This window comes from Grammomys surdaster, unplaced genomic scaffold (assembly GCF_004785775.1).
Source record: "Grammomys surdaster isolate TR1022 unplaced genomic scaffold, NIH_TR_1.0 122611, whole genome shotgun sequence".
In the NCBI taxonomy this organism is placed as follows: domain Eukaryota; kingdom Metazoa; phylum Chordata; class Mammalia; order Rodentia; family Muridae; genus Grammomys; species Grammomys surdaster.
The window spans coordinates 1-27,106 of record NW_021618073.1 but is presented as its reverse complement, the minus strand read 5'-3'; the positions used below and the strand labels follow the sequence as shown (position 1 = coordinate 27,106).

The 27,106-nt window shown below is 51.1% G+C and overlaps 2 protein-coding genes across 2 annotated transcripts; both read left to right on the top strand.

The window, feature by feature from the left end:
• Positions 1–3: 3 nt before the first annotated feature.
• Positions 4–3,201, top strand: LOC114636160 (myosin-7; the record flags this gene model as incomplete). The annotated part of the gene is made up of 7 exons (XM_028784410.1): positions 4–141; positions 383–586; positions 692–817; positions 925–1,200; positions 2,171–2,266; positions 2,376–2,510; positions 3,072–3,201. Coding segments are annotated over 7 exons (993 nt in total), but the record flags the coding sequence as incomplete, so codon positions are not given.
• A 4,050-nt stretch (positions 3,202–7,251) lies between these two features.
• LOC114636161 (myosin-6) lies at positions 7,252–27,101 on the top strand (the record flags this gene model as incomplete). Its single annotated transcript, XM_028784411.1, has 33 exons — positions 7,252–7,304; positions 7,839–7,972; positions 8,265–8,482; positions 9,739–9,882; positions 10,121–10,277; positions 10,372–10,399; positions 10,652–10,763; positions 10,997–11,089; positions 11,805–11,868; positions 12,072–12,170; positions 12,619–12,722; positions 12,806–12,944; positions 13,383–13,651; positions 13,941–14,111; positions 15,340–15,649; positions 16,451–16,521; positions 16,784–16,871; positions 16,958–17,075; positions 17,218–17,341; positions 17,576–17,712; positions 20,022–20,277; positions 20,446–20,688; positions 20,851–21,027; positions 21,257–21,402; positions 21,640–21,730; positions 23,239–23,628; positions 23,959–24,085; positions 24,173–24,291; positions 24,597–24,793; positions 25,347–25,530; positions 25,683–25,848; positions 25,935–26,059; positions 26,892–27,101. Coding segments are annotated over exons 3-33 (4,860 nt in total), but the record flags the coding sequence as incomplete, so codon positions are not given.
• Positions 27,102–27,106: the final 5 nt, after the last annotated feature.

The window sequence follows — 27,106 nt, the reverse complement described above, 5'->3', positions numbered from 1 at the left end:
ACGCGCAGCCGCAATGAGGCCCTGCGGGTGAAGAAGAAGATGGAGGGCGACCTCAATGAGATGGAGATCCAGCTCAGTCATGCCAACCGCATGGCTGCGGAGGCCCAGAAACAAGTGAAGAGTCTCCAGAGTTTGCTAAAGGTACTCAGAGACTTCTGGAAACAGGAGATCACCTTACCCAGGGAAGGGCTGATTTCTATAAAGGGTAATCAGACGGAAGAGACGCTGGCTCTCTTTTGTCATGCCATCATTGTAGAGATAGCTGACAGGCCAACCCTGAGCAACCACAGCAGACTTTCCACCCACATCCAACTCTGTGGGACAGCTTCATGAAGGTACCACAGCTGGCTGTCTAGCTTACACTAATTTTTCTGATCCTCAGGACACTCAAATCCAGCTGGATGATGCCGTCCGTGCCAATGACGACCTGAAGGAGAACATCGCCATTGTGGAGAGACGCAACAACCTGCTGCAGGCAGAGCTGGAGGAGCTGCGGGCCGTGGTGGAACAGACGGAGCGGTCTCGGAAGCTGGCAGAGCAGGAACTGATTGAGACCAGCGAGCGGGTGCAGTTGTTGCACTCACAGGTGAGAGAGTACCCCGTAAATTCCTGAGCTCAGCAGATGACTGACAGGGGAAAGGGCCCCTCAGAGATGCCTAGTGGTTTTCCTGTTCTGCCACTCTCTTCCCAGAACACCAGCCTCATCAACCAGAAGAAGAAGATGGACGCAGACCTATCCCAGCTCCAGACAGAGGTGGAGGAGGCAGTGCAGGAGTGTAGGAATGCAGAGGAGAAGGCCAAGAAGGCCATTACAGATGTGAGTCCCCTCCCCTGCCTACCCACTCCAGACCAGCATCTCCCTAGCCTGGGTAGTGAGCCCACGAGGACCTGAGCAGACCACATGCTCTCCCCTCCTGTCCACAGGCTGCCATGATGGCCGAGGAGCTGAAGAAGGAGCAGGACACCAGCGCCCACCTGGAGCGCATGAAGAAGAACATGGAGCAGACCATCAAGGACTTGCAGCACCGGCTGGACGAGGCGGAGCAGATCGCCCTCAAGGGCGGCAAGAAGCAGCTGCAGAAGCTGGAGGCCCGGGTTCGGGAGCTGGAGAATGAGCTGGAGGCTGAGCAGAAGCGCAATGCAGAGTCAGTGAAGGGCATGAGGAAGAGCGAGCGGCGCATCAAGGAGCTCACCTACCAGGTTGGGCAGTGCTGTAATCACGGCCCTTACACAATGGCCTAAAGCCACAGTGACAAGCACCTAAGGGGAACAGAGAGATGCTGAGACCTTCTCCTAGCCAGAGTTGGCATGCAGCCCTTGGATGTCTTTCCACTCTGCCCAGTCATGGACTGTTGTCCCCTGGCCCAGAGGACCATGATTGAGCTTCATAGCCTGTGTGTTCCACCTTGACATGTACCCTCAGCCCATCCACCAGAGATGTGCTCTAGACAGGCACGGTTTCAAGCAGCAATACCCTTCTCTAGCAGAAAATTTATAGCCGGGCCTGCTACCAAAGACACCAAAGCCATTCACTTAAGTCTCAAAACGTTTCAGGTACCCAGGGCAGCATAAACCCAGCTTTGCGTAGTGCTCCATTAGAATGTGTTTGTCTTTCTGTCTAGCAGGCTTCACCCTCTAAAGCACACTTTGTCCTTAGCCTAGATCAAGTTCATGTCAGCCCATTGCAGCCCAGGAAATGTCATCATACTCATGACCCCAGAGTCACTCCCAGTACATGCTGGGCCCAGAGCCAGTGGGTTTACGCTCCGTGGTGTTTCAGGGCTTTCAGGATCCTGCTCCCTAGGACAGTGTACATAATTCACTGTACTTTCAGGCATCCCATTATTGGGTTCTCTCTTTATAGAGTTACTTAAAATACTCACATACCAAGGGAGCTTAGTGGTACATGCCTATGATCCCAATACTCAGGAAGCTGAGGCAGGAGGATCATGTGTTTGAGGCTAGCCTTGGCTGCATAAAGAATCCAAGTCTCAAAAACAGATGCTCCTTGAGTAAGAAATTATAAGCAAATTCAAATATTCTATGAGGACCAGAGAGCAGGCATTGACTCAGAATGTAGCATTTGGAATGAAGAAGAGAAGAGAAGCCAGGGTGGGGGCTGTCCCCTAGGTCTGTGCACTCTCACCTCCTGCCCTCCTCTGCCCTCCAGACAGAGGAAGACAGGAAGAACCTACTGCGGCTGCAGGACCTGGTGGACAAGCTGCAGCTGAAGGTGAAGGCCTACAAGCGCCAGGCTGAGGAGGCGGTGAGTAACCTGCCGGAGTTGAAGCCAGGAGGGGGGACATTGGGTGCCAGCCCCCCTGGACCCAAAGGCTAAGCGACCCTTCTTATCCCTTCCCATTATCCACTCATAGGAGGAGCAGGCCAACACCAACCTGTCCAAGTTCCGAAAGGTGCAGCACGAGCTGGATGAGGCAGAGGAGAGGGCAGACATTGCCGAGTCCCAGGTCAACAAGCTGCGGGCCAAGAGCCGTGACATTGGTGCCAAGGTGGGTCCCTCCCCTGGACCTCACCTGTCACTTCCCACAGCAGGCACAAGTCCTCTGTCCCCTCACACAGTACCGTTCCATTTAGTCCCTAGCTGAACCACAAAACCCCAAAGGCTAATGTTGTTTGAGTTCCCAGTGATATCTAAGGTTCTCTGTGACTTCATTTGCAGTGATTCTGGGAACCCCAGATCAAGAGGAGTCAGAAACCTATAGGGCCCCAATTTATACACACCCATTAGATCCAGTTCTCTCTACCATGTCTATTTTCCACTCCATTCTGGTTTCTATCCTTGAAACTCAAGCATGTAAGAATACCCCAAGGGCTACATTGATCACACAGAGGCAGCTTCCCTCCAACCTACTCGAGAGCCCTTATTTCCAGAACTTTCTCCTTCCACACTGACCCCTGGAAACATATCCCCACCTACAGAGGGGATCCCACAAGGTCACACAAGGGTCTCCACCTACCAGGTGCCCTAGTCTCAACTTCAGTTTCTATGTGCTGTCCCCACAATGCTGGCCTCCTCAGAGCTAATTTGGACTTTGTTTTTATTTCAAAAGGGCCTGAATGAGGAGTAGGGTGTGTGCTACCCAACCCTAAGGGTGCTCATGAAGAAGCCCTCAGACCTGGAGCCTTTGAAACAGCCCCTTAGGTGGAAGCAGAATAAAGCAATTTTCCTTTAAGCCAAAATCCTGCCTCTAGACTCTTCTTCACTGACCTCGGTCCTTGGGCTCTAGGGCGGGGAGGTGGGTTTGGAAGAAGGAAGGGAAGCGGCAAAGGCTGCCTTCCTGGTATAGCACTGGCTCATAGATTCTCCTCCAGCCAAACATAGCAAGAAGTGACTTCCCCAGACCCAGTGCCTGTCAGGTTGAAACAGGATTTAGAGAAGCCTCTGAACTTACCTGGAGCCCTGAGCCCATCTACCACACACCTATGTGCCAGTGTTAATCAGTATCCTACGCTGTTAATATGCAAAGCCGAGTCACAGAAAGCCTGGAGTAAAGGAACTAACTGACCAGTGACTTTTCAGTCTGCAGAGGTGTGACCCCCCCCTTGCCAGATGTGAGAATGTTCCCTTAGACCCCATCTTAGGCAGCTCCCTGAGAGGACACAGGATGACAGATTTAGTCACATGGCATTCCAAATACAGCTATCCATAGTGGCCCTTGCCCTTCCACTTAGCCAGGAGGACAGCAACCTTAGCCTACCTTTCTTTCTTCCTCCCCATCCTCCCAGGACCCAACCCCTGGCCTATGGTATTCATTTCTTCTCCATTTTCCCACTGTGACTTCCATTTGCAAGGCTTTTTACCTCTGCAGCAGCTGGAAGATACAGTTTGGCCCTATGTATGGCAAGGCATCTCAAGAGAAAGCAGACAACAGAGGGACCAGAGCTTGAAAGGAGGGGGAACTAAATCACTGGAGGGCCTAGGGGTAGAAAAAAAGAGTCTATTCTTGCTAAACAAAGCTAGTTCCCTAGATATTCTGCCACAGCTGGGATGCTGAGGGTAGGTTTAGGAGTGTGAGTCTGAAAGTTGATGGGATTTGAAGACATCTCTTTGAACCTGGTTCAGCTCTGGGCTGAATCTCCCCTCAATAACACCCATAGACACACGTGTGCATGGCCAGACTCCTGTTCAACAGCTCTCTCTGTGTCCTGATCACTGAGTTAGGCAACCACAGGCCCTGTGCTGAGGATGAAGGGCTGATAACCAATAGCAAAAACTGCAGGTGAGGGAGGACAAAGAACAAAATAAAGAAAAAGGAAAGGCCAATCAGATGCAGTCAGGAGAGATGGGAAAGCAACACATGGCTTGAGAAAAAAAAAAACAGAAAAGGAAGAGATTCTGAGCAGAATGAGGCCACAGGAAGAGCCCAGGTCCCCCAAGTCTCCTTTTTATGCCCTCATCCCTATTCCCTCCCTAAGCCCGTTCTTCTTCCTCGAACAGACCTGAGCAGCAGTGAAGAGATCTGTAGACTCTAAAGCGGATCACAGTGGAAGGAGGAGATGTGTGGAGTCCAGGGAAACTAAGAGCCAGAGCCTAAAAGAGCAAGAGATAAAGGTGCTGCAAAGACGGCCAGGCTGTGCACACACAGAGGGTCAAGGATTGGTGGTAGATCCCAAGAGAAGGATGATGCTCAGAATGGATGAAGATGAGAGGATGCTCAGAGGGGAGGAGATGAGAAGGAGCCTGGGACAGAATCTGGAAGCGCTGGAGGCGATATTGTAAAGGGAAGAACCCAGGCTACCTTTAGATGTAAATCATGAAAGCCGGAGAGAAGGGAAGCTGGAGAGAGTAGAGGAAGAACCTGGGGCAAGACATGCAAGCAAGGACAAGCCAGGTTGAGTTCTCCGTGAGATCAGCGAGCTGAAGGCAGAGCCCCAGTATGAGTGTCGGAACAGTAGAGGCTAGGGCTGGTGTCGAGACAAGAACAGAAGGTAGACACAGGAACAGACAGAGACGGGGGAGCCAGGTAACAAAGGGATGGTCCTCTCACCTGTGACCAGAGCGTCCATCTGTGTCCACATACTCTAGAATGTTCATCAGACTGCAGGGCTGGCTTGGGAGGCAGCTGAAAAGAATGTGAGAGAGCCAGGGGAGACAAGGGGGCCTAGGAAAGGAAGAAGAGGGCAAACCAGGCCACACAAGAGGACAGAGCCCAGAACTGAGTTAACTCCTTCCTTGTTGTATCTTCCATAGGAGGCAATGGAAACTCCGTGCCCACCATCCCCCCATGATCCCCCACTGCCTATACCAAGTTTGGCCTGAGTGGCATACTAGGTTCCCTGAGGACAGAGCCTGGCCTTTGTCGCTTGGACCTGACCCAGGCTGACCCAATGTTCTCAGTACCTTATCATGCCCTCAAGAGCTTGAGAATCGGGCAGTGACATATTAGGCCATGGGCTAACCTTGCAGCTTGCACACAGGAACCTCAAGTGACCTCCAGGGACACAGCTGCAGACAGGTGGCCTTTATCCTCTGAGAGCAACCATTTGGCATAGGTACCTGCAAAGGGAATGCAAGGTTGAATCGGGTCCTTTCAAGAATACTTGCATGCAAGATCGAAGACCCCTGGAGAGAAGTGTATGCTCCTGCACCCACCCACCATAAAGGAAGTGAAGTATCCTAGGTGCTGGCAACCTTGGGGAGACACCACATCACTGAGAGTGCTGTACCCAGAAAAACTGACCGCTGTGTGTCCTACCCACCTCCACACTCTAGGGCTATATTGAGAGGTGACAGTAGACAGGGTGGGAGCTGGGAGCAGGGAGAGCGTTCCTGGGTGTGAGGGTGTGGGGGAAAGCCAGAGCAGGGGAGTCTGGCTTTGTCTCCTGAACACAGCGTCTACTTAGTTATAACAGGCATGACCTGCTAAAGACCCAACACCTACGACCTCTGAAAAAACAGCAGCCCTGGAGGACAGGGGTTGCCTCTGGGCCTTGGGTGCTTGATGGTGCCACAAAGGAGGGCATGCATGTGAGTATAAGGCCCCAGGAGGATTAGAGAAGGGCAATTGGGAAGGGGTCAGTCTACAGAGCCTCTACCCACAGAATCTGGAGCCTGAGGCCAACTGGTGTAAATCTCTGGGCCTGCCAGGCATCCGAAGCAGCACCTGCATCCTCTGGCAGCCTGGAGAGGCGGAAGGGGCAACCCTCCACTCACACCCCTTCTCCCTCAGCCCCAGGATTAACACCTCTGGCCTTCCCCCTTTCCTACCTCCTGTCAGTAGTGGAGGGTTGCGGGGGGGGGGTAAAAACCTACATGTCCAAACATGGTTGTGTATGATATATGCATCAGTGTGTGTAGAAACAAGAAAGAAAATCTGCAGGCTTACCTGGGTTAATGTGTAAAGTCTGTGTGCATGTGTGTGTGTGTCTGACTGAAAATGGGCATGGATGTGCAGCTGTTCAGTTCTGTATGTGACGTTACCAGACTGCAGGTTTGTGTGTAAACTGCCCAAAGAAGAGTTGGTGAGTCCCTCCCATGGTTTAAAGAGATTGGATGATGGCCGGCATGTCAGGGACCATCGAAAATAGAATGGAGACTCTATATGTGTCCCTGAACCAAGGTAGCAAGGTCTTTGGAGGACACCTGTCTAGAGATGTGGTCTACAGAGACCACAGACAGTATCTGTACAGAGTAAGGAGAGAGAAGATGGGAGGTGTAGAATTCTCTTACTATCAAAAGGAAACTGAGTCATGCACCTGCAAAATGGATGCCCTCCCTGGACATCATGACTTTGTCTCTGGGGAGCCAAGCACTGTGGAACTCCAGGTCCGAGAGAGTAGGAGGCATCCCTCAGTCTGAAGCTGTGTAGACAGCCAGGGTGGGAAGGGGGAGGGGAGCTACGGATAGGAGCATGTGTGTTGGAGGCAGGGGACAAATATTAGGCCTGTAAGAGAAGGTGACCCTTACCCAGTTGTTCAACTCACCCTTCAGATTAAAAATAACTGAGGTAAGGGCCATGTGGGTAGGGAGGTGGTGTGAGATGGTCCTGTCTCTCCTCTATCTGCCCATCGGCCCTTTGGGGAGGAGGAATGTGCCCAAGGACTAAAAAAAGGCCATGGAGCTGAGGGGCGAGGGCAACAGACCTTTCATGGGCAAACCTCGGGGCCCTGCTGTCCTCCTGTCACCTCAGAGCCAAGGGATCAAAGGAGGAGGAGCCAGAACAGGAGGAAAGTGGGAGGGAGGGTCTCAGCAGATGACTCCAAATTTAGGCAGCAGGCACATGGGACGGGATATAAGGGGCTGGAGTGCTAGGAACTGTCAGACAGAGATTTCTCCAACCCAGGTAAGAGGGAGTTTAGGGTGGGGGCTCTCCAACCATGCCAGACCTGTCCCCACCTAGAAGGAAACTGCCTTCCCTGGAAGTGGGGTTCAGGTCAGTCAGAGATCTGCTAGGATGGCCTTCTACAAGCCTGGGAAGTTCTCAGTGGCAGGATGTTTCCACAAGGAACCCTGGATGCCCCTTCCCTTACACTGCCTCCTCCTTCCTCCTCCTGGGGAAGCCCCTCCCTTGTCTCGGTTTCTTTGGCTCTTAGTCTCCAGCAAATTTGCCCTGTGCTGTTTACTCCATCTCTCTCTACTGTCTCTGTGACTTGCCTTGCCTTCTTGTATGTTCTTCCTTTCCCACCCATTTCTCACTCTACCTTTTCCCCTTCTCATTTTTATCTTTCCTTTCTTTCTGTGTCAGAGTGCTTGGGAATCAAACCCAGGGTTTCATATACATTATGTAAACAATCCACCAGTGAGCCATAGCTTCAGTCCTGCTGGGTGCTTTCTTACCTGCCTCACTCCCTGTCTTGTCCTGTTCCATCCTGGTCAGGATCTCTGGATCAGTCTCAGCTTTTGCTACTCCTCTTCCTGCCTGTTCTTCTCTACGTCCAGCTGCACCTCTGTGGTGCTCTATTCCAGCTGTGGTCCAAATTCTTCAGGATTCTCTGTGAAAAGATTAACCAGGTGAGAATGTCCCCAGTTTCCCCTGTAGACACCAGGTCATGATTCTCCTGGAAGCCAGGCTTCCAGCCCTCTCTTTCTCTGCCCAGCAGCCCGGCACTGTTAGCAAACTTCAGTCACCCTTACCCCACATAGACCTCTTGCAGAGAAGCAGACGCTTTACATGGAGTCCCGGTGGGAGAGCCATAGGCTATGGTGTAGAAGAGGCAGAAAAGTGGTGGAGTAGGAAAGACAGTACTTCACATAGAGGGCAGCCCATACCAGAATGACAGATCCCTCCTATCTCCCCAATAAGAGTTTAAGAGTGACAGAATGACGGACGCCCAGATGGCTGACTTCGGGGCAGCGGCCCAGTACCTCCGCAAATCAGAGAAGGAGCGTCTAGAGGCCCAGACCCGGCCCTTTGACATCCGCACAGAGTGCTTTGTGCCTGATGACAAGGAGGAGTATGTCAAGGCCAAGATCGTGTCCCGGGAAGGGGGCAAGGTCACTGCTGAAACTGAAAACGGCAAGGTATGTGCAATGGTGTCAAGACGGGGGAATGTGGCTTGGGAAAAAGGGTCGGGGTGAAGCCTCTGTAGTGGGAGCTGAGGAGCCCGAGAGGAGGTGGGGATGTCAAGATGTGTTCCCTTGAGAACCTCAGGATCAGAACCTTCGGGGGGGGGGGTGAACCTAAGCAGGTGCACCAGGGTGTCAACCAAGGGATACTGTCTTGCCAGAAAGACACTGTCTTCCTCCTCAGAGAAGTCTTTAGACGAAGGCACCAGCATAGCATTAAAGGCAGCTCTCCTTTATAGCACTTGCATCCCTCCTGTCTGTGCCTCAGTTTCCCCCAAGAGTTCACTTTCTCAAATTCCTTTCCCCTAAACCAAGTGCAAATTCAGACCCAGATAAACAAAACAAAACAAAAACAAAACAAAACAAAAAAGCAGAAACTTTTGAGCTGAGAGCCAATTCCTGCAGCCAGAGATATGCACAGGAACCTCTGTTCCCTGGGTGCTTAGTCTAGCCATGACAATTACCCCCTGCTCACCAGTAGGGCTCAGAGCTGTGTGCCTCACAGAATTGCTGCCTGGATGTTGCTTCCTTAGGATGTGTGGATTGATAGCCATAACCCACAAAGGATTGTAATCTATCCCAGTTCAGCGAGCTTTGATCACTATGAAGTGAAGGCACAACATTTAACTGTTAAGACCCACCACCTCATCCACTGTAAAAACAAAACAAAACAAAACAAAACAAACAACAACAACAAAAACCACTTAAATCCCTGTTGGCAGGTGCTATTGGTATCAAGACATAAGAAATTGATGCCAATCAATCCCCAATTTTTTTGGATAAGGAGTATAGGGTTGGGGTATGCTGCTTGTCCAACAGGGAAAAGGCTTTCCTGGAGAAAAACAACAGTGCTCTTGAGAACTATATTCAGGAGATAGGCCCAGAGGCTCAGTGTACATCTATTTTAGAGCTGCTAGTCCCCAGCTTTAGCTTTGTATGTTTAAAACATGGGAGCAGGAGAAAGATGATCACTGGACAGGGTCAGGAGCTGTCAGGGGAAAGGAACCCTAGAACATCTCTAGAGCTTGGGCAGGAAGATTACCTGGGAACTGAGTCCTAGGGGACTTAGGAGCAGGAAGCTGAAACCTTTGTCAGCTAAGAACTAGGGGAGTGAGGCCACACCAGGGACTAGGTAAGAGCATGAGGCTGATAAACGAGATCTGACAAGAGCTCATGGGAAGGGCATCCTATCACCCTCTCTGCTTCTCTAGACGGTGACCGTGAAGGAGGACCAGGTGATGCAGCAGAACCCTCCCAAGTTCGACAAGATCGAGGACATGGCCATGCTGACCTTCCTGCACGAGCCGGCTGTGCTGTACAATCTCAAGGAGCGCTATGCGGCCTGGATGATCTACGTGAGTGGCTGCTACACACTGCAGGGACTCAGTCCAGGCCTGCATAGGCTAGAGGACTAGAAAAGAAGGTTTAAAAAAAGCTTCCAAAAGTCCCAGTGTCCTCTCACCCTGCCCACCTGGTTCATCCTAGCAGAATGAAGGGAGCCAGCTCAAGTGGCCAGGGGTGCCTCTGACTGCCACAACTGCCTGTCTTAGTCTTCCCTTACCAACCACACACTGACTCTGTCTTCTACTCCAGACCTACTCAGGCCTCTTCTGCGTCACCGTCAACCCCTATAAGTGGCTGCCAGTGTACAATGCAGAAGTGGTGGCCGCCTATCGGGGCAAGAAGAGAAGCGAGGCCCCACCTCACATCTTCTCCATCTCTGACAACGCCTATCAGTACATGCTGACAGGTAAGCCTGGTGCCCTGACCTGGGTCCTCTCAACCTGAATCCTCACCTGGACTCTCATCCCTCAACCCATTGCCTCTCCTCCTCTCTCTTCCAGATCGGGAGAACCAGTCCATCCTCATCACGTGAGCAAGCACTAATCCTCCACAGGGATTTCGGGTGGGGATGGCCAGGCTGACCCCTGAGTACAGTTGGGAAGAAGAGTCTTCAGACTATAATTTCGAGGGTATGGGGGGAGGGGACTGGGCTCTTTTTAGAAGGCAAATCTCATGCTGTGCTGGGCTCTGGTGGCCTAGGCTAGGAAAGGACAGGTGTGAAGAACTTTGTATGAACAGTAGTGGAATTCCTGGGCTCTGATTGCCCTATGTTGCCTCAAGTGGAGAATCCGGAGCGGGGAAGACTGTGAACACAAAGCGTGTCATCCAGTACTTTGCCAGCATTGCAGCCATAGGGGACCGTAGCAAGAAGGACAGTCCTAATGCAAACAAGGTGAGATGCGTCACAGGCTCGGCCGAGGAGATGCAGGGAGAAGAGCAGGGCTTGGGGGGGTCAGTGCAGGTCTTCCTGGTGGGACCCATGCTGAGACCTGTGTGGGCCTGAGGACTCCCCAGCTGTGTACCCAGCCTCGCCCTACCCCTGAGGATCAGCTTAGGCTCCCAGCCAACCAAAACCTTCTAGAGCTGATTGAAAATTCAACCCTCAAATTTCTGCTCCTTTCACAGGGCACCCTGGAGGACCAGATTATCCAGGCTAACCCTGCTCTGGAGGCCTTTGGCAATGCCAAGACTGTCCGGAATGACAACTCCTCCCGCTTTGTGAGTGACCCTGGACCACTACCATAAATGACCTCAAATTTGTCAAGAAAATGGGAGTTGTATTTTGCCAAGAATTGATACACTTTGTTGATTATACTGCACCTGGATTTTGAGTATCATTAAGTACATATATATGTAGACTTAGGCATACACACACACACACACACACACAGAGAGAGAGAGAGAGAGAGAGAGAGAGAGAGAGAGAGAGAGAGAGAGAGAGAGAGAAAACCCTCCTGACTCAGTCTGGCTCCTTGATCTGGGAATCCTGGAAAGAGAGCAAACTGTCCACAGATATGGACAGAGCTGATTTGGGTCATATTTAAGATCTCTTACCAACATTTCAATATGTTCTGGGGCCAAAGGCCTGAATTTCTACATACAGAGCAAGTCACCAGCCTCCCAAGTCCTTCATTTATGAAACAGGGGTAATGACATGTACCTCATAGAACACTGAGGGGATGAAGGAGCATGAGGTGAGGGCTACACACCGGAGGCCTCTGACACAAACTAAGCCCTGCTGCTGTTTTCCCCTCAGCTTCTTGCTGATATCTGGGTGTGAGCAGCCTTTTCTTAGTTTTACTGATACTAAACTGTGACACCAAATAGGCCTTTTACATTCTAGAACCACCAGGACACTCTGGGTTGGGCTAAAGTCCACATTTTGATTCCGTACTTCTGTCCAGTGCCTTCATGCTGTTTGGTCTACCCACAGGGGAAATTCATCAGGATCCACTTTGGAGCCACTGGAAAGCTGGCTTCCGCAGACATAGAGACCTGTGAGTACCGCCATGCTTGCTCTCTTCCCCGGATCAGCTCCTCATTCTGACTTCTGCATACCTTGTGGCTTCAATATTCTTTACTGAAACTAGTCTCTTCCTGGGTTTCGCGGGCACCGCGTGGGAGCCTCTTGCTCTGCTCCCTGTTCTTTTGCTAACTCACCTCTTCTCTCACCCACCCTCCTCTCCTCTCCGTTCCTTAGACCTTCTGGAGAAGTCCCGGGTGATCTTCCAGCTAAAGGCTGAGAGGAACTACCACATCTTCTACCAGATCCTGTCCAACAAGAAGCCGGAGCTGCTGGGTAACCTGACCACTGCCCGTGCTGCTCCCAGAACCCACCCGTGGGGCTCCTTCCCTGGCTCTGTCCAGTCTCCTTGCTCCTTCTTCTCTCTGATCCGCTCTTCCTCCTCCCTCCTCCTAGCTGGTCTGCAACCTCTCTTTGATGCCATGCCAAATACTTTGCTCCTCATTTTGTGTCTTCCCTCTCTCCTCCGACATGTTTTCTCTCCTTCCCCTTTACTTCTCTTCACACGTGTCTCCTTTTCCCACGTCATGCTCCTTTTTCACTGGGGCCTTGGGGATTCTTTCCTGGATGCCCCTGTGCCTTCACTGCTTTAGCCTTCACTGACTGTCCTCTTCTCTATCTCCTCCCTGTCCTGTCTCTCTCCCCACTTTCTCCATTCTCCCCTCCATCCTTTTCTCTACCTCCTTCCCCCACATTCCTGCCCCGCCCTCCCTGCTTGACACAGACATGCTGCTGGTTACCAACAACCCGTACGACTACGCCTTCGTCTCTCAGGGAGAGGTGTCCGTGGCCTCCATTGATGACTCTGAGGAGCTTTTGGCCACTGATGTAAGTGAGGAGCCTGGAGATGCCCTTGGGGGTTCAGAAGAGCTTCTGGATCACCCTCCACCCATCCTCTCCCTCTGTCCCAGAGTGCCTTTGACGTGTTGAGCTTCACGGCAGAGGAGAAGGCTGGTGTCTACAAGCTGACAGGCGCCATCATGCACTACGGGAACATGAAGTTCAAACAGAAGCAGCGGGAGGAGCAGGCAGAGCCAGACGGCACTGAAGGTGTGGGGAGGTGCACTGTTGAGGAAATCCTAGGTGTTGCACAGACTCAAGAGGCCCACTGAGCTCAAGTACTGAAGTCACTAGGGACTGAGTCTCTTGTGCTGTGCCCAGTGGTCCTTTCAACAAGTCTTGAGGAATTAGGTTGGCAGCAAAGTAGTCTGGACTATAATACAGAAAGTAGGAGGGAACTGGGAAATATGAGAAGCAGTGGTCAGCATCTTCACCTAGGGCTAGGCCTTCCCCCAGGGCCTGCTCTTCAGCTAGAGCCCAACCAAGCCCCTGTATGACTGGAGGAACTGAAGCTTATGAGATAGAGAGATGGGGTGGGGGTGGGGCGGAGCAAGGACATGGCAAGTAGACCCACAGCCACACTAAATCAAGTTAGCTGGGACAAGGAATGGAGGTATTGAAGGTGCTTCCGCTCTCCTTGTCAATCAGATGCTGACAAATCTGCCTACCTCATGGGGCTGAACTCAGCAGATCTGCTCAAGGGCCTGTGTCACCCTCGGGTGAAGGTGGGTAACGAGTATGTCACCAAGGGGCAGAGTGTACAGCAAGTATACTACTCCATCGGGGCACTGGCCAAGTCAGTGTACGAGAAGATGTTCAACTGGATGGTGACACGCATCAACGCAACCCTGGAGACCAAGCAGCCACGCCAGTACTTCATAGGTGTCCTGGACATCGCCGGCTTTGAGATCTTTGATGTGAGTCTGGGAGTCCTGGCCTGGGACACCCGTGTTCCTCACCCACCCACTCAGACCTTCAGTCATGTGCGGAGGGCTGGCCATGGGCCAGGCACAGGGGGGACTGGTTACAGCCAATCACTGTCCCTGCCCTCAGGAGAAGTCCTCCCTTCCCTGCCATGACCTGGGAGGGGACCAGCCGTGCCTGTGCTGGGCTCGGGCTGGTGTGTAGCACAGTCCCAGGCTGACCCACCCTGCTGGCCACTCAGACCCTCAGTCGGCCTGCCTGACTGGCTGCCTCACCCTGCAGTTCAACAGCTTTGAGCAGCTGTGCATCAACTTCACCAATGAGAAGCTGCAGCAGTTCTTCAACCACCACATGTTCGTGCTGGAGCAGGAGGAGTACAAGAAGGAAGGCATCGAGTGGGAATTCATCGACTTCGGCATGGACCTGCAGGCCTGCATCGACCTCATTGAGAAGGTGAGCCCTGCCTCCACCACCTGAGCTCCTTTCTCTGCCAACCCAAAGTAGTCATTCATCCCTTCCACCCTCAGGAAGCCGGAATCCCCAGAATCCCCAGAATCCCAAGCTGCTCCCCAGACCCAGCTTCACGTACTGTGAGGTCACAAGCACCCACGGCTGCTCTCTTCTTCCCTCAAACCTTGAGTCTTGTTCCACTCCCAGTGACTCCTGACCCTTCTCTACCACAAAAGAAACATCAATCATGGAAAAGTTCTAGACTGAAACTGGAAGTTTCATACCCTTCCTGTTTGCTGAGAAATAACCAATTCTCAGCCCATCTCCTCAGGAGAGGAGTCGTGTCCCTGTAGCATAATGATAGCCTGCAGTGTGCTTTGCCTTTTGCTACAGGTCAGGACTCAAGTATCTGACCTGCATGCAATCAGTCACTGTTCACTAAAAAGGGACCTTCCCACAAGCTGAGTCATTACTCAAATTCTAGACCAAGGGTCTCATCTCCCAGACACCACTAAAGTTTGGGGAAGGTATATATGCATCGTCCTAGGAAAAAAATGGTCTCCAGCCTTACCAAATTTTCAAAAGAATTCTAGCCCTGAGAAAACTAAGAATTCTGTACTCTAAAGGCAAAAGTGTTTTTCAGAACCAGGATCCACCCACCAACCCTTAAATGGCTGCTGACAGGGGTCTGACTGCCCCTGTAGTCACGTTCTGTGGACACACATCTGTCCCTAGCCTGAAAAAGAAGAATGTTTCTAGTCTTTGCAGGCTTTAAGGGGAGTAACTAGGAACACATAGCTACTTTGCTACTGAGGCAAAAGAAAAAAAAATATGTGGGATAGCTCAAGATGTAGCTGGATTTACGTTCATTAAGAATATCATCTTCCGGGCTGGAGAGATGGCTCAGCGGTTAAGAGCACTGACTGCTCTGCCAGAGGTCCTGAGTTCAATTCCCAGCAACCACATGGTGGCTCACAACCATCTGTAATGGGGTCTGGTGCACTCTTCTAGTGTGTACCTGAAGACAGCTGCAATGTACTCATATAAATAAAAAATTAATAAATCTTAAAAAAAAAAAAAAGAATATCATCTTCCTGCCAAGAGGTTCTGCCCAGGCACCCACTGACCCTTCGGCAATGCAGATCTGTAGCCTTCTCCTTGTCAGAGTGTGGGAGTCCAGAAAGTTGGGAATGTAACTAGTCATCCTTCTCTCCTTGCTGTATGCCATCAGCCCATGGGCATCATGTCCATCCTGGAGGAGGAGTGCATGTTCCCCAAGGCCTCAGACATGACCTTCAAGGCCAAGCTGTATGACAACCACCTGGGCAAGTCCAACAACTTCCAGAAGCCTCGCAATGTCAAGGGGAAGCAGGAAGCCCACTTCTCCTTGGTCCACTATGCCGGCACCGTGGACTACAACATTATGGGCTGGCTGGAAAAGAACAAGGACCCTCTCAATGAGACAGTGGTGGGTTTGTACCAAAAGTCCTCCCTCAAGCTCATGGCTACACTCTTCTCCACCTATGCGTCTGCTGATACCGGTAAGGGGGTAGCCCCCACGGTGGGTTAGGGGATTTCCACAGGTGTGGGGTCCAGAGGCAGCAGGAGAGACCAACACAGTCCGTCTGCACTCCCCTGTACCTTTTCCCACCTTGTGTCGTGGGTATGGGTGCACATATCTGTCTCCTGAAGTCTGAAAACAACTGGAGGTCAGGAAGCATGGCACACACGTTACTGTCAGATGCGCAGCACAGAAAAATGCATAAATTGTTTTTAATACAGGCTGGCAAGATTGGTGAACAAAGGATAGGGCAGCTGAGCCTCCAGTTCAGACAGAAATAAAATGGGAGTGGTGGGAAACGACTAGGGTGAGGTATAAAGGGAATAGATAACGGGAGGAGAATGACAGTGGCTGCGTTAGGAGATGGAGTATCAGCCGGGCGGTGGTGGCACACACCTTTAATCCCAGCACTTGGGAGGCAGAGGCAGGTGGATTCCTGAGTTCGAGGCCAGCCTGGTCTACAGAGTGAATTCCAGGACAGCCAGGACTACACAGAGAAACCCTGTCTCGAAAAAACAAACAAACAAAAAAAACAAAAAAAGGAGATGGAATATCAGGGTGCAGGTAGTGTTTTCACACCTGCAGGTAGGCTATCTTAGAGGCTACATCTTAGCCAGCACTGGTCCCAGCATTTCAAGGTAGTTGCCTCCACCCTCATAGAAAATAGACTGGAAAATTTGTTTGACCAAAGTCACACAGCCCTGAAGACCACAGCCCTGGCCCTGCCTGGGAGTGCCTGTGTTTTTAGGGTCTTGTTCTTTGATCCTTCTCATGTTATTAGGTGACAGTGGTAAAGGCAAAGGAGGCAAGAAGAAAGGCTCATCCTTCCAGACAGTGTCTGCTCTCCACAGGGTAAGAAGGGCCCAGAGATTCCAGAACACCTGAAGTGGGGAAGGCCAGAGCCTCTGGGCTGCAACACTCTACTCAGATGCTCCGTGTATGGGACAGAAAGAAGCTAGTGTAACATGATCGTTTTGGGGTATTTAACACTATGAGACCGAACTCATCCCTCTTCCTTTTGATGGTTCTGGTGATGGAATATCTGGAGCTTCCGACTCAGAGACCCAGGGGAAGGTGCATATGGGCTCTAACTCTCCACTCTACTCTTCTCCAGGAAAATCTCAACAAGCTGATGACAAACCTGAGGACCACCCACCCTCACTTTGTGCGCTGCATCATCCCCAATGAGCGGAAGGCTCCAGGTGAGCCATAGGGAAGGCTTTAGTCAGGGGTGCTGCCTGGCATCCACCTACCCAGAGGCTGACCTCCACCTTCCCTGCTGCCCCAGGGGTGATGGACAACCCCCTGGTCATGCACCAGCTGCGATGCAATGGCGTGCTGGAGGGTATCCGCATCTGCAGGAAGGGCTTCCCCAACCGCATTCTTTACGGGGACTTCCGGCAGAGGTAAGGGGTTCCCCAGGGCTCAGGGAGTCAGGGGCTGGCTCCCTTTGTGAGAGTAGGGGGAGGATCTATGGTGGCCCTGGAATTCTATAGGCAGAGCAGGCCCACACACAATGCAAATGACTCTGAGATCTTCCCTCCCAAGGTATCGAATCCTGAACCCAGCCGCCATCCCTGAGGGGCAATTCATTGATAGCAGGAAGGGGGCAGAGAAGCTGCTGGGCTCCCTGGACATTGACCACAACCAGTACAAGTTTGGTCACACCAAGGTGAGTCTAGAGTTCTACATAATGGCTATAGAGCAGGTAGCCATGCTGAGTGATCCAGCTGAGACTGGGAGGCAGACTAGCACAGGCTCCACCCCTCTCTCCTTTTCCACTCCCACAGTCAGACCTAGAATACACAGGTGATAGGTCCCTGGGAGCTTACTGAACATTCTTCCACCCTCCTCTACCTTGGTCACCCTTTGTTGAGGCTTGCCCCTGCGTTGGTTCTGCCCTCAGGTGTTCTTCAAGGCGGGGCTGCTGGGACTCCTGGAGGAGATGCGTGATGAGAGGCTGAGCCGCATCATCACCAGAATCCAGGCTCAGGCCCGAGGTCAGCTCATGCGCATTGAGTTCAAGAAGATAGTGGAACGCAGGTGAGGCAGGCGCAGAGGGAACGTGTCAGATGAGAGGAGGGCCAGCAGTGCCGAATAGATACAAGGATCTGCATTCAGATCCTGGCTCCACTGCTTGCTGTGATGTGGACAAGTGAGTCTACTGCAGTAGATTTCGTTTTGAACTATTTTGTAAAGACTCCAGGACACTTTAAAACACCAGATGAATTAAGAAGGCTGGCCTATTGTTTACAGATGTGTAAATTAACATAGGATTTTGAAAAGCATTTTATTCTCTTTTTTAATGTACTTAGTTTTTTTTTTTATTAGATTCATGTATGTATTGGTGTAATGCTGTGTCACATATATGAAAGTCAGTGGACAACCCAGAGTTGGCTATGTATATGTATATGCATATGTATATGTATTGAGACAGGGTTTCCCTGTGTAGCCCTGGGCCCTGGTTGTTTCTGAGCTCACTCTGTAGACCAGCCATAGCGGACTTTTTTTTTGGCTGTTGTTCGTTATCGTTCTACTATGTGGGTCCAAGGGATAAACTGAGGCCATCAGACAGCGTCTACTTGCTGAGCCACCTCAAAGGCTCTTATTCCCTCTTTATGGAAATACCTCACATTTACGTGTTTCTTTTGTGTGTGCATGTGGCATATGTGCACATGTGTCTGTGCATGAGACGTGGTGCATGTGGAGGTCAGAGGACAACATGCAGGACCAGATCTCTGCCCCTACCATGTTCGGTCGCAGGGACTAGACTCCAGCTGTGGTGCTTCAGAGCTTGGTTTGCCTGCTGTGCCATCTCGCCAGTCTGTTCTCTTCCTTAAAGTTTAACTATCACATACTTTTAATTTTGTCATGTTTTTGACAGATTCACATGTGTATACAATATTCAGCGATCATATTCACCCCATTGCTTCCCACTCCTGCGGGCCCCTTCTCATTCCTAACCAATCCCTTCCGCTTTATTTTATCATCATTCTTACATACTTCCCATTCCGTTCATGAATACAGTCTCACAGAGAAACTCCTTCACATGTAGACCAGGAGACAAAAGAAAAAAATCGATCTTCATGGCAATTTTAATCTTAAGAGCAGAGATGTAGAAACAACCTCAATTTCCATCTAAAAGAGAGTTGACTAAATAGTATTCCAGCCATTTGGTGAAATACTACATAACACTGAAAATGGTTAAGCTACAGTGACATGGTATGATACACTTGAGTTTTAAAAGCATAAGTCATTAAGGGAATAAAAGCAATGCATACAAGCAGACATACAGTATGACACAGAATTTATCTAGGAAGCTCAGAAATCATGAAAACAGAAGCGCATTGTTTAAAGTGACCTTTGTGCATTGTTTAAAACACTTTTTTTTTTTTAAGAAGTAAGAAAACGAGGAACCAAGGACATGGCTCAGGTAGTGTTTGCTGTGCAAACATGAGCTCTATGCTCCTTCTCCAGCAGCTGCATGGAAAGCCAGGCATGGCTGCCTAATCTATAACCCAGCATTGCCGGGTAGAGAGACAGCAGGGTCAGAAGGGCTCGCTGCATACCAGCCTAACGGAAACGGCAAGACCCAGGTTCAATGTCTTAAGGCAGGGAATGACAGAAGGAGACACCTATAGTCCTCCTCTGGTCTCTAGGCACACATGGGCATGTATATTCATGTGTGTATAACTATATACAACACACGCACAAGCACAAATTAAAGAAAAAAAACTGAGATGGGTATCTAAGCACGGCTGGCTTGGAATTCACTATGTAGACCAGGCTGACCTCAAACCACAGCAGGCCATCTGCTTTTGCCTCCTGAGTGCTGGGATAAAAAAGGTACACTACCACACCCAGCCAAAAAAAAATTTTTTTTAAGTTAAAATGAAAACCAAGTTCAATAGCAGTGGCTGCTTCTAGTTGAGGCCCAGAGAAGGTGGAGAGAGGAGTCCACTTCCAGTTCAGTGGTTAAATGCTCCATCTCCTACTGGTGAGCTCCCAAGAAGTTATTTTGTTTTTAAATTTCATTACACACACACACACATACACACACACACAAAATATCACAGGCATTCTGAGATGTAAGATGCTACATAGTCTGTATTTGAAGGTGTCCTGAAAATGAATACTGAGCACGGTAGACCTCTCAGTGGCTTCTTTTACTACTGCTTTCCCAGTAGGGGAATGCATATCACACTTTTGTTGAGATTATGGGGCGTGAGGCTACAATGCTACTTGTTCTTTGTGCCTACAGACTTGCTAAGATGGAGGGAGCCAGTGCAACTGGTCCATGACTGAAGAGACTTCTTTCTAGAGTTCTTCCTGATTCCACTCTTTCTTGTCAGGGATGCCCTGCTGGTTATCCAGTGGAACATCCGAGCCTTCATGGGGGTCAAGAATTGGCCATGGATGAAGCTCTACTTCAAGATCAAGCCGCTGCTCAAGAGTGCAGAGACGGAGAAGGAGATGGCCAACATGAAGGAGGAGTTCGGGCGAGTCAAAGAAACACTAGAGAAGTCTGAGGCCCGCCGCAAGGAGCTGGAGGAGAAGATGGTGTCCCTGCTGCAGGAGAAGAATGACCTGCAGCTCCAAGTGCAGGCGGTGAGGCCATGTGACTTTCTCTTCTCTCTCCCTTTCTGTCTCCTGGATCATTGCCCATCTCATCTCCAGAGTCTGGGGAATCCTGAAGCTCCAGCCCTTTACAAGACCCTGCATCTTTCTTGTCTTTAATCTCTTTAGTCATTGACTTCTTCTGTTCCTTGTCCTCAGGAACAAGACAACCTCAATGATGCAGAGGAACGCTGTGACCAGCTGATCAAGAACAAGATCCAGCTGGAAGCCAAGGTGAAGGAGATGACCGAGAGGCTGGAGGACGAGGAGGAGATGAACGCTGAGCTCACAGCCAAGAAGCGCAAGCTGGAAGATGAGTGTTCAGAGCTCAAGAAGGATATTGATGACCTGGAGTTGACACTAGCCAAAGTGGAAAAGGAAAAGCATGCAACAGAGAACAAGGTGAGGCCAGCTCCCTCTGCTTCAATCCAGGTTTCCAAAAAATTTCAGACCACAGTATGGGCTAAGTTGGTAATACCTTTTTAGGATGACACGGTGACATCCTTTGATCCTAAAGGCATTGTAAATATATTTATTTGTTTGATTTTATTCTTTTTTTGGCAGGTTAAAAACCTAACAGAGGAGATGGCTGGGCTGGACGAAATCATTGCCAAGCTGACCAAAGAGAAGAAAGCTCTGCAAGAGGCCCACCAGCAGGCCCTGGATGACCTGCAGGCTGAAGAAGACAAGGTCAACACACTGACCAAGTCTAAAGTCAAGCTGGAGCAGCAGGTGGATGATGTAAGTGATCAGAGCCATGTTCCACCTCTCTCAGATCAAGACGTTGCAGCCAGTGCCTGTAGGTGAGGGATTCCCCCTCTGCATCTAACTCTCTGACCCCAGGAGCTTCTCTGTTCTCTGTGAGTCCTCATCAGGCCAGTCTCTGAGTACCAACCCCAACAGACTTCAAGTTTAAGGCATACACTGTGCTAGTCTTTCTAGCACTTATTCATTTTCTTCTCTCTGCCAGCTGGAGGGATCCCTGGAGCAGGAGAAGAAGGTGCGCATGGACCTCGAGCGAGCAAAGCGGAAGCTGGAGGGTGACCTGAAGCTGACGCAGGAGAGCATCATGGACCTGGAGAATGACAAGCTTCAGCTGGAAGAAAAGCTCAAGAAGTATGGCCCGTGGTGGGCAGGAGGGGCTGACAAGGGATATGTTTCTGGCCTGGTAACCATGGCGCAGTGCTGTATTTCTACTGGCTTGGCTTCCCTGGACACACAGAAAGTCAGGGCAGTCAAGGCTCTACCCCTTTGCTGCCCGGGTCAGGGTTTGGAGGGATGGTTCTGGCATAGAGCAATAAGACAGGCCCAGAGGAAGGAATGGCTATCAGTTACACGTCCCTTCTGCTCCAGGAAAGAGTTCGACATCAGTCAGCAGAACAGTAAAATTGAGGATGAGCAGGCCCTGGCTCTTCAGCTGCAGAAGAAACTGAAGGAAAACCAGGTGACCTATTTCCCAGAGTGGCCAGAGGCTATAGGGGGTGTTTAAGGTTCTAGACTATGTCTGAAACTCCAGGCAGCCCAGGACCTGAGCACTCCTAAAGACAGGAATACTAGCTTTCCCATTACTGAGCAAGAATATGTCATCGTCTTAGCAAAGCTGTTTTGAGGGAGATTCATACCTACTAATAGAGCTTCTTTTCCCCAAGATGCTCTCTGCCTGTTGGTCTTTTTGTTCTGGAACAACTGAGAGGGCTCAGTTCTCCCCCGGTCCTCTCTATTATCTCTCTGCACAGGGATGAGGCAAACCCTCACAAATCCCCTTCCCAGGGGCTGCTCTGTTCGCAATCCTTGGGTACTAACCCCAGCCTCTAACACAGGCTGAGAACCATAGGCATTGCTGAACACAGTTAGCTCCTACTTCCTGGCATAAGTCACCTAGCCTCCTTGACACTCACTGTTCTCACCTGCACGATGGAAGTGTGAAAACTGAGGCTTACCTGCACTCATCTGTGGTTCGTTTTCCCCTCTTCTTGGGTACACCTTTTTGATTTTACCCAGAACACTGAGCCATCCTCTGGGTCTTCTGCCACAAGTCTGGGCAAGTTCTTTGGCCTTCAGATAATAATGTTATTCTCACTGGGTCTTGGCAGCAGGCTATAGCACCTCCCTCTTCTGTACAGGGTCTGTGTTTCAAGTCCTACCTTCTCTACCTTGAGGGTAGAGGTGTCGGTCCCCTCTCTCCTGCCCCAGGTCTACTCTGTGCTTCATCAGAGTTGTCCATTGCACCAAAAGATAGAATCCCACAAATCTTTCCCATAGAGACAAAAGACCAAAATGGCAGATGAGCATGCTCCAGATTTAGTCAGGACCACAAAAATGAGGTAGGGGTATGAAGAAGAGGACATCTTGTTGGTACATAGCCTGGCTTGAAAAGGAGCAATCAAGCTCCAGTCTGGGCCTGAACATAACCAAGGAATCCATGAAGCATGGAGAATACAGTTGATTAGACTTCATGGTTAGCTCAGATAATTACAGTAGTATTTGATGGTCCTTGAGGCAGCTTTGCTGCAAATGTTAGTTAAAACATGAGTGCTTATTTCCTTCCCTTAGAGTAAGTGGATCTGAGTCAGGCGAAACTGTGGGCTCTTTGAGGTTCATAATCTCAGGAGGTCCCAGGATCCTGCCCCAAACACAGATTCTCAACACTGAGGCTGCAGATACTCAAACTGAGTCTCAGATGTTTAGGGAAATTCTCCACACTTTGGCATCAGACAATTTCCTAATGATAGCCAGTCTATTCTAGGGTGTTTAGCATTACCCCTTGCTTCTACCTACAGCCACTACAGCATCCTCAGCACAATTCAGAACATCTCCAGGCATTGCCAGCTGTACTTAGTGGCTGAAAACCGATGCTAGAGATCTAGTACCTGGGAGCCTTTTAGAGCCCTGGGGCAGGGCCTCAATGGAGGGGTCCAGGAAGTAGGTCTGAACCCCTGTGTCCATGACCAGGCACGCATCGAGGAGCTGGAGGAGGAGCTGGAGGCCGAGCGCACAGCCAGGGCCAAAGTGGAGAAGCTGCGCTCAGACCTGTCCCGGGAGCTGGAGGAGATCAGTGAGAGGCTGGAGGAGGCCGGCGGAGCCACATCCGTGCAGATAGAGATGAACAAGAAGCGCGAGGCCGAGTTCCAGAAGATGCGGCGGGACCTGGAGGAGGCCACGCTGCAGCATGAGGCCACGGCCGCAGCCCTGCGCAAGAAGCATGCAGACAGTGTGGCCGAGCTGGGCGAGCAGATAGACAACCTACAGCGGGTGAAGCAGAAGCTGGAGAAAGAGAAGAGTGAGTTCAAGCTGGAGCTGGATGATGTCACCTCCAACATGGAGCAGATCATTAAGGCCAAGGTGGGCCCTCCAGCAGCTCCCTCCTTTAATCCCCTCACAGCTGTGTCATCTCATGTCATTCTCATTCCCTTTCGTGCCGTTTGGCCTTCACCTCCTGTCTTCCCTGCCTCTCCATAGCCTTCACCGACGTTTATCTACTGATCTTTCTTTAATGGCTTTCCTTCTTCAGACCGAGTCCTTCTACTTTGTGTCACCCTCCTGCCTGTCCTCTGAGCTTTCCCCATCCTCACCCTCCTTTTCTTCTTCCGGTCTGGGTCCACACAACCCCTCCTCCCTGCCAGTCCTGGCCCTTCCCATATTCACCTTTCATCTGCTCCTTAATGCCTGAAGGCAAACCTGGAGAAAGTGTCCCGGACACTGGAGGACCAGGCCAATGAATACCGTGTAAAGCTGGAAGAAGCCCAGCGCTCCCTCAATGACTTCACCACGCAGCGAGCCAAGCTGCAGACAGAGAATGGTGGGTGCCCCTGACCATCCCCCACCCTGCCCCTGGTAGCTTTGGTTTTCCCTCCCACAGCCCCAAAACCCTTCACTCCACCTCTAGGCGAGTTGGCTAGGCAACTGGAAGAAAAGGAGGCATTGATCTCCCAGCTGACTCGAGGCAAGCTCTCCTACACACAGCAAATGGAGGACCTCAAGAGGCAGCTGGAGGAGGAGGGCAAGGTGAGGCCCAGATGATGGCAGTGGGACAGGCTCAGTGGCATCCCTGGATACACCGTTACCTCCAGGAACACACCTGGATGTGAAAGATAACCTATTAACCTATCTCCCTACTAAAAGATCCTCCTGGTCATTTAATGACTCCTTATTTGTAAGGGAGAGAGGTAGTCAAATAAAAATCACTCAAAGACATTGAGGCTCCACCTTATGTGGGTGAGTCCAGGTCTTGACTGAAGGCTTCAAGATGAGAATCTAGAGACTGGAGGGCTGGGTTTGCTCTCATCTCCTTGATGCCCACCTCTTCCCAGGCCAAGAACGCCCTGGCCCATGCACTGCAGTCAGCCAGGCATGATTGTGACCTGCTGCGGGAACAGTATGAAGAAGAAATGGAGGCCAAGGCCGAGCTACAGCGTGTCCTATCCAAGGCCAACTCAGAGGTGGCCCAGTGGAGGACCAAGTATGAGACAGATGCCATACAGAGGACAGAGGAGCTGGAGGAAGCCAAGTGAGTCCACTGTGACTGCCCTCTGTATTTACCAAGAGAACGGAGCAGAACACAGCATGTCTTCATGCTGTGAAGACAGACAGAATAGATGCAGGAAAGAGCTTTGGGGTGGGAAAACAGTGGATGGGGAGACCTGGTGAGCCACGGAGGTATTTGATAGAAAGCCTGAGTCCTGCAACCTGTAACGCCTGGCTGGCCCTTGCTTACTTCCTTTGACGGGTGAGCTTTTGGCCCGGGTTATACCTGACACTCACGTATAAGACGAGCAAAAAGCTTGTTGGTCAGAGGAGCTATCATCATTCAGCCTGGGCTTGGGGGAAGGGGGTGGGGTTGCACAGCCACACAGATGTGCTGTATGTAGGGGGAGTCTGAGCAGCCTGTTGTGGGAGACTGTTCTAGGTACCAGTAGCCCTCACCTCCTCTAGGCTGGGGTTCTGACATTTTAGGGAACTGTGGGGGAGAAGCTGGGTCTTTCTCATCAACACTAGGAAGGAGGGGATCCTCTCACAGCTTTGTGGCTCCAAGTTCAGTCACATACATTCCCCTGCTGCAGGAAGAAGCTGGCTCAGAGGCTTCAGGATGCAGAGGAGGCAGTGGAGGCCGTCAACGCCAAGTGCTCCTCACTCGAGAAGACCAAGCACAGGCTGCAGAACGAGATCGAGGACCTGATGGTGGATGTAGAGCACTCCAATGCAGCCGCCGCTGCCCTGGACAAGAAGCAGAGGAACTTTGACAAGGTAGGCTCACAGTGGGGCTGTGGACACCGAGCATGCTGATGGTGCGGTCAGTGCCAGCTCAAGACCAGGCATGCTCCTTGGAGGCGGGGGAGGAGGCTGAGTCAGGAGAGGGCCTAGGGCAGCTCTGGACACAGTGTGCTCCTTGCCTACAGATCCTGGCTGAGTGGAAGCAGAAGTATGAGGAGTCCCAGTCAGAGCTGGAGTCTTCCCAGAAGGAGGCGCGCTCCCTGAGCACAGAACTCTTCAAGCTCAAGAATGCCTATGAGGAGTCTCTGGAGCACCTGGAGACCTTCAAGCGGGAAAACAAGAACCTCCAGGGTGGGCAAGCTGAGAGGCCGGGGAGGGCTGCAGGGAAAGGGAAGTGGGGCAAGGTATATTGATCTTTCTGGTCCTCTGCTCCTCAGAGGAGATCTCAGACCTGACTGAACAGCTGGGAGAAGGGGGGAAAAATGTGCACGAGCTGGAGAAGATTCGCAAACAGCTGGAGGTAGAGAAGCTGGAGCTGCAGTCGGCCCTGGAGGAGGCTGAGGTAAGGACCTATCTCTCTCTGTACTCTCCAGTCTGTCCTATTCTATCCCCCCCTTACAGAAGCCACTCTGACCCCAAGACACAAGTTGATTGGCTCCCATTCTTAGTAGAAGGTCACGTACCCAGGAGCCATGACTGCCTCCAAAGCTGAGGTCTTCACATTGGACAATGCCACAGTCTGGTTTATAGGACAGAAGACTTGCTTCCCGGTTGGAGTCAGGCTAGCATAGCTCAAACCACTGGGAGGAACACAGGCTCTGTGGGCAAATGGCCTGGGTTTGAACCTGGCCTGAGTCCCTCTGTGTGCCTTACTGTCCTCATCTGTAAGATGGAATTAATGTATAAGCTATGAGTGTGTGTATGATTGTTATGAAGATTAAGTGAGAACACAATCAAGCACTTATGTATGAGCCAACACTGCTGCACATTTCTAAGAACCTGGGACAGCCCCAGATTAGGACTATAGAAACTTCAACCTTTCTGTGATTTTTTTTTTTTAATCAGGTGGGTCAGGAACTTCTGCTGTGTTAGTCCCAAAGGCCTGATGACTGAGAAGTTCTAATTTGGGCTGTAGACATGGCTCAGTCATTAAAGGCTAGGCTCACAACCAAAAATATGAGAGAAGTCTGAATTCTCTCTTACATAGGAAGATCCAGAAGTCAGGAGGTCCTGGAGGTTCCCTGCTTTCTTTCCCACAGCAGTCTGGGTTCAGGACCTATCACGACAACTCCTTCCTAGGCCACAGTTCTGGTTAAAGTCTGTCATCCCCTCATTCCCCACTTCCAACCAATGCAGCCTTGATTACCCACCTCTGACTCCTCTCCCCTTTCCAGGCCTCCCTGGAGCATGAGGAGGGCAAGATCCTCCGAGCCCAGCTGGAGTTCAACCAGATCAAGGCAGAGATCGAAAGGAAGCTAGCAGAGAAGGATGAGGAGATGGAGCAGGCCAAGCGCAACCACCTGCGGGTGGTGGACTCCCTGCAGACCTCCCTGGATGCAGAGACGCGCAGCCGCAATGAGGCCCTGCGGGTGAAGAAGAAGATGGAGGG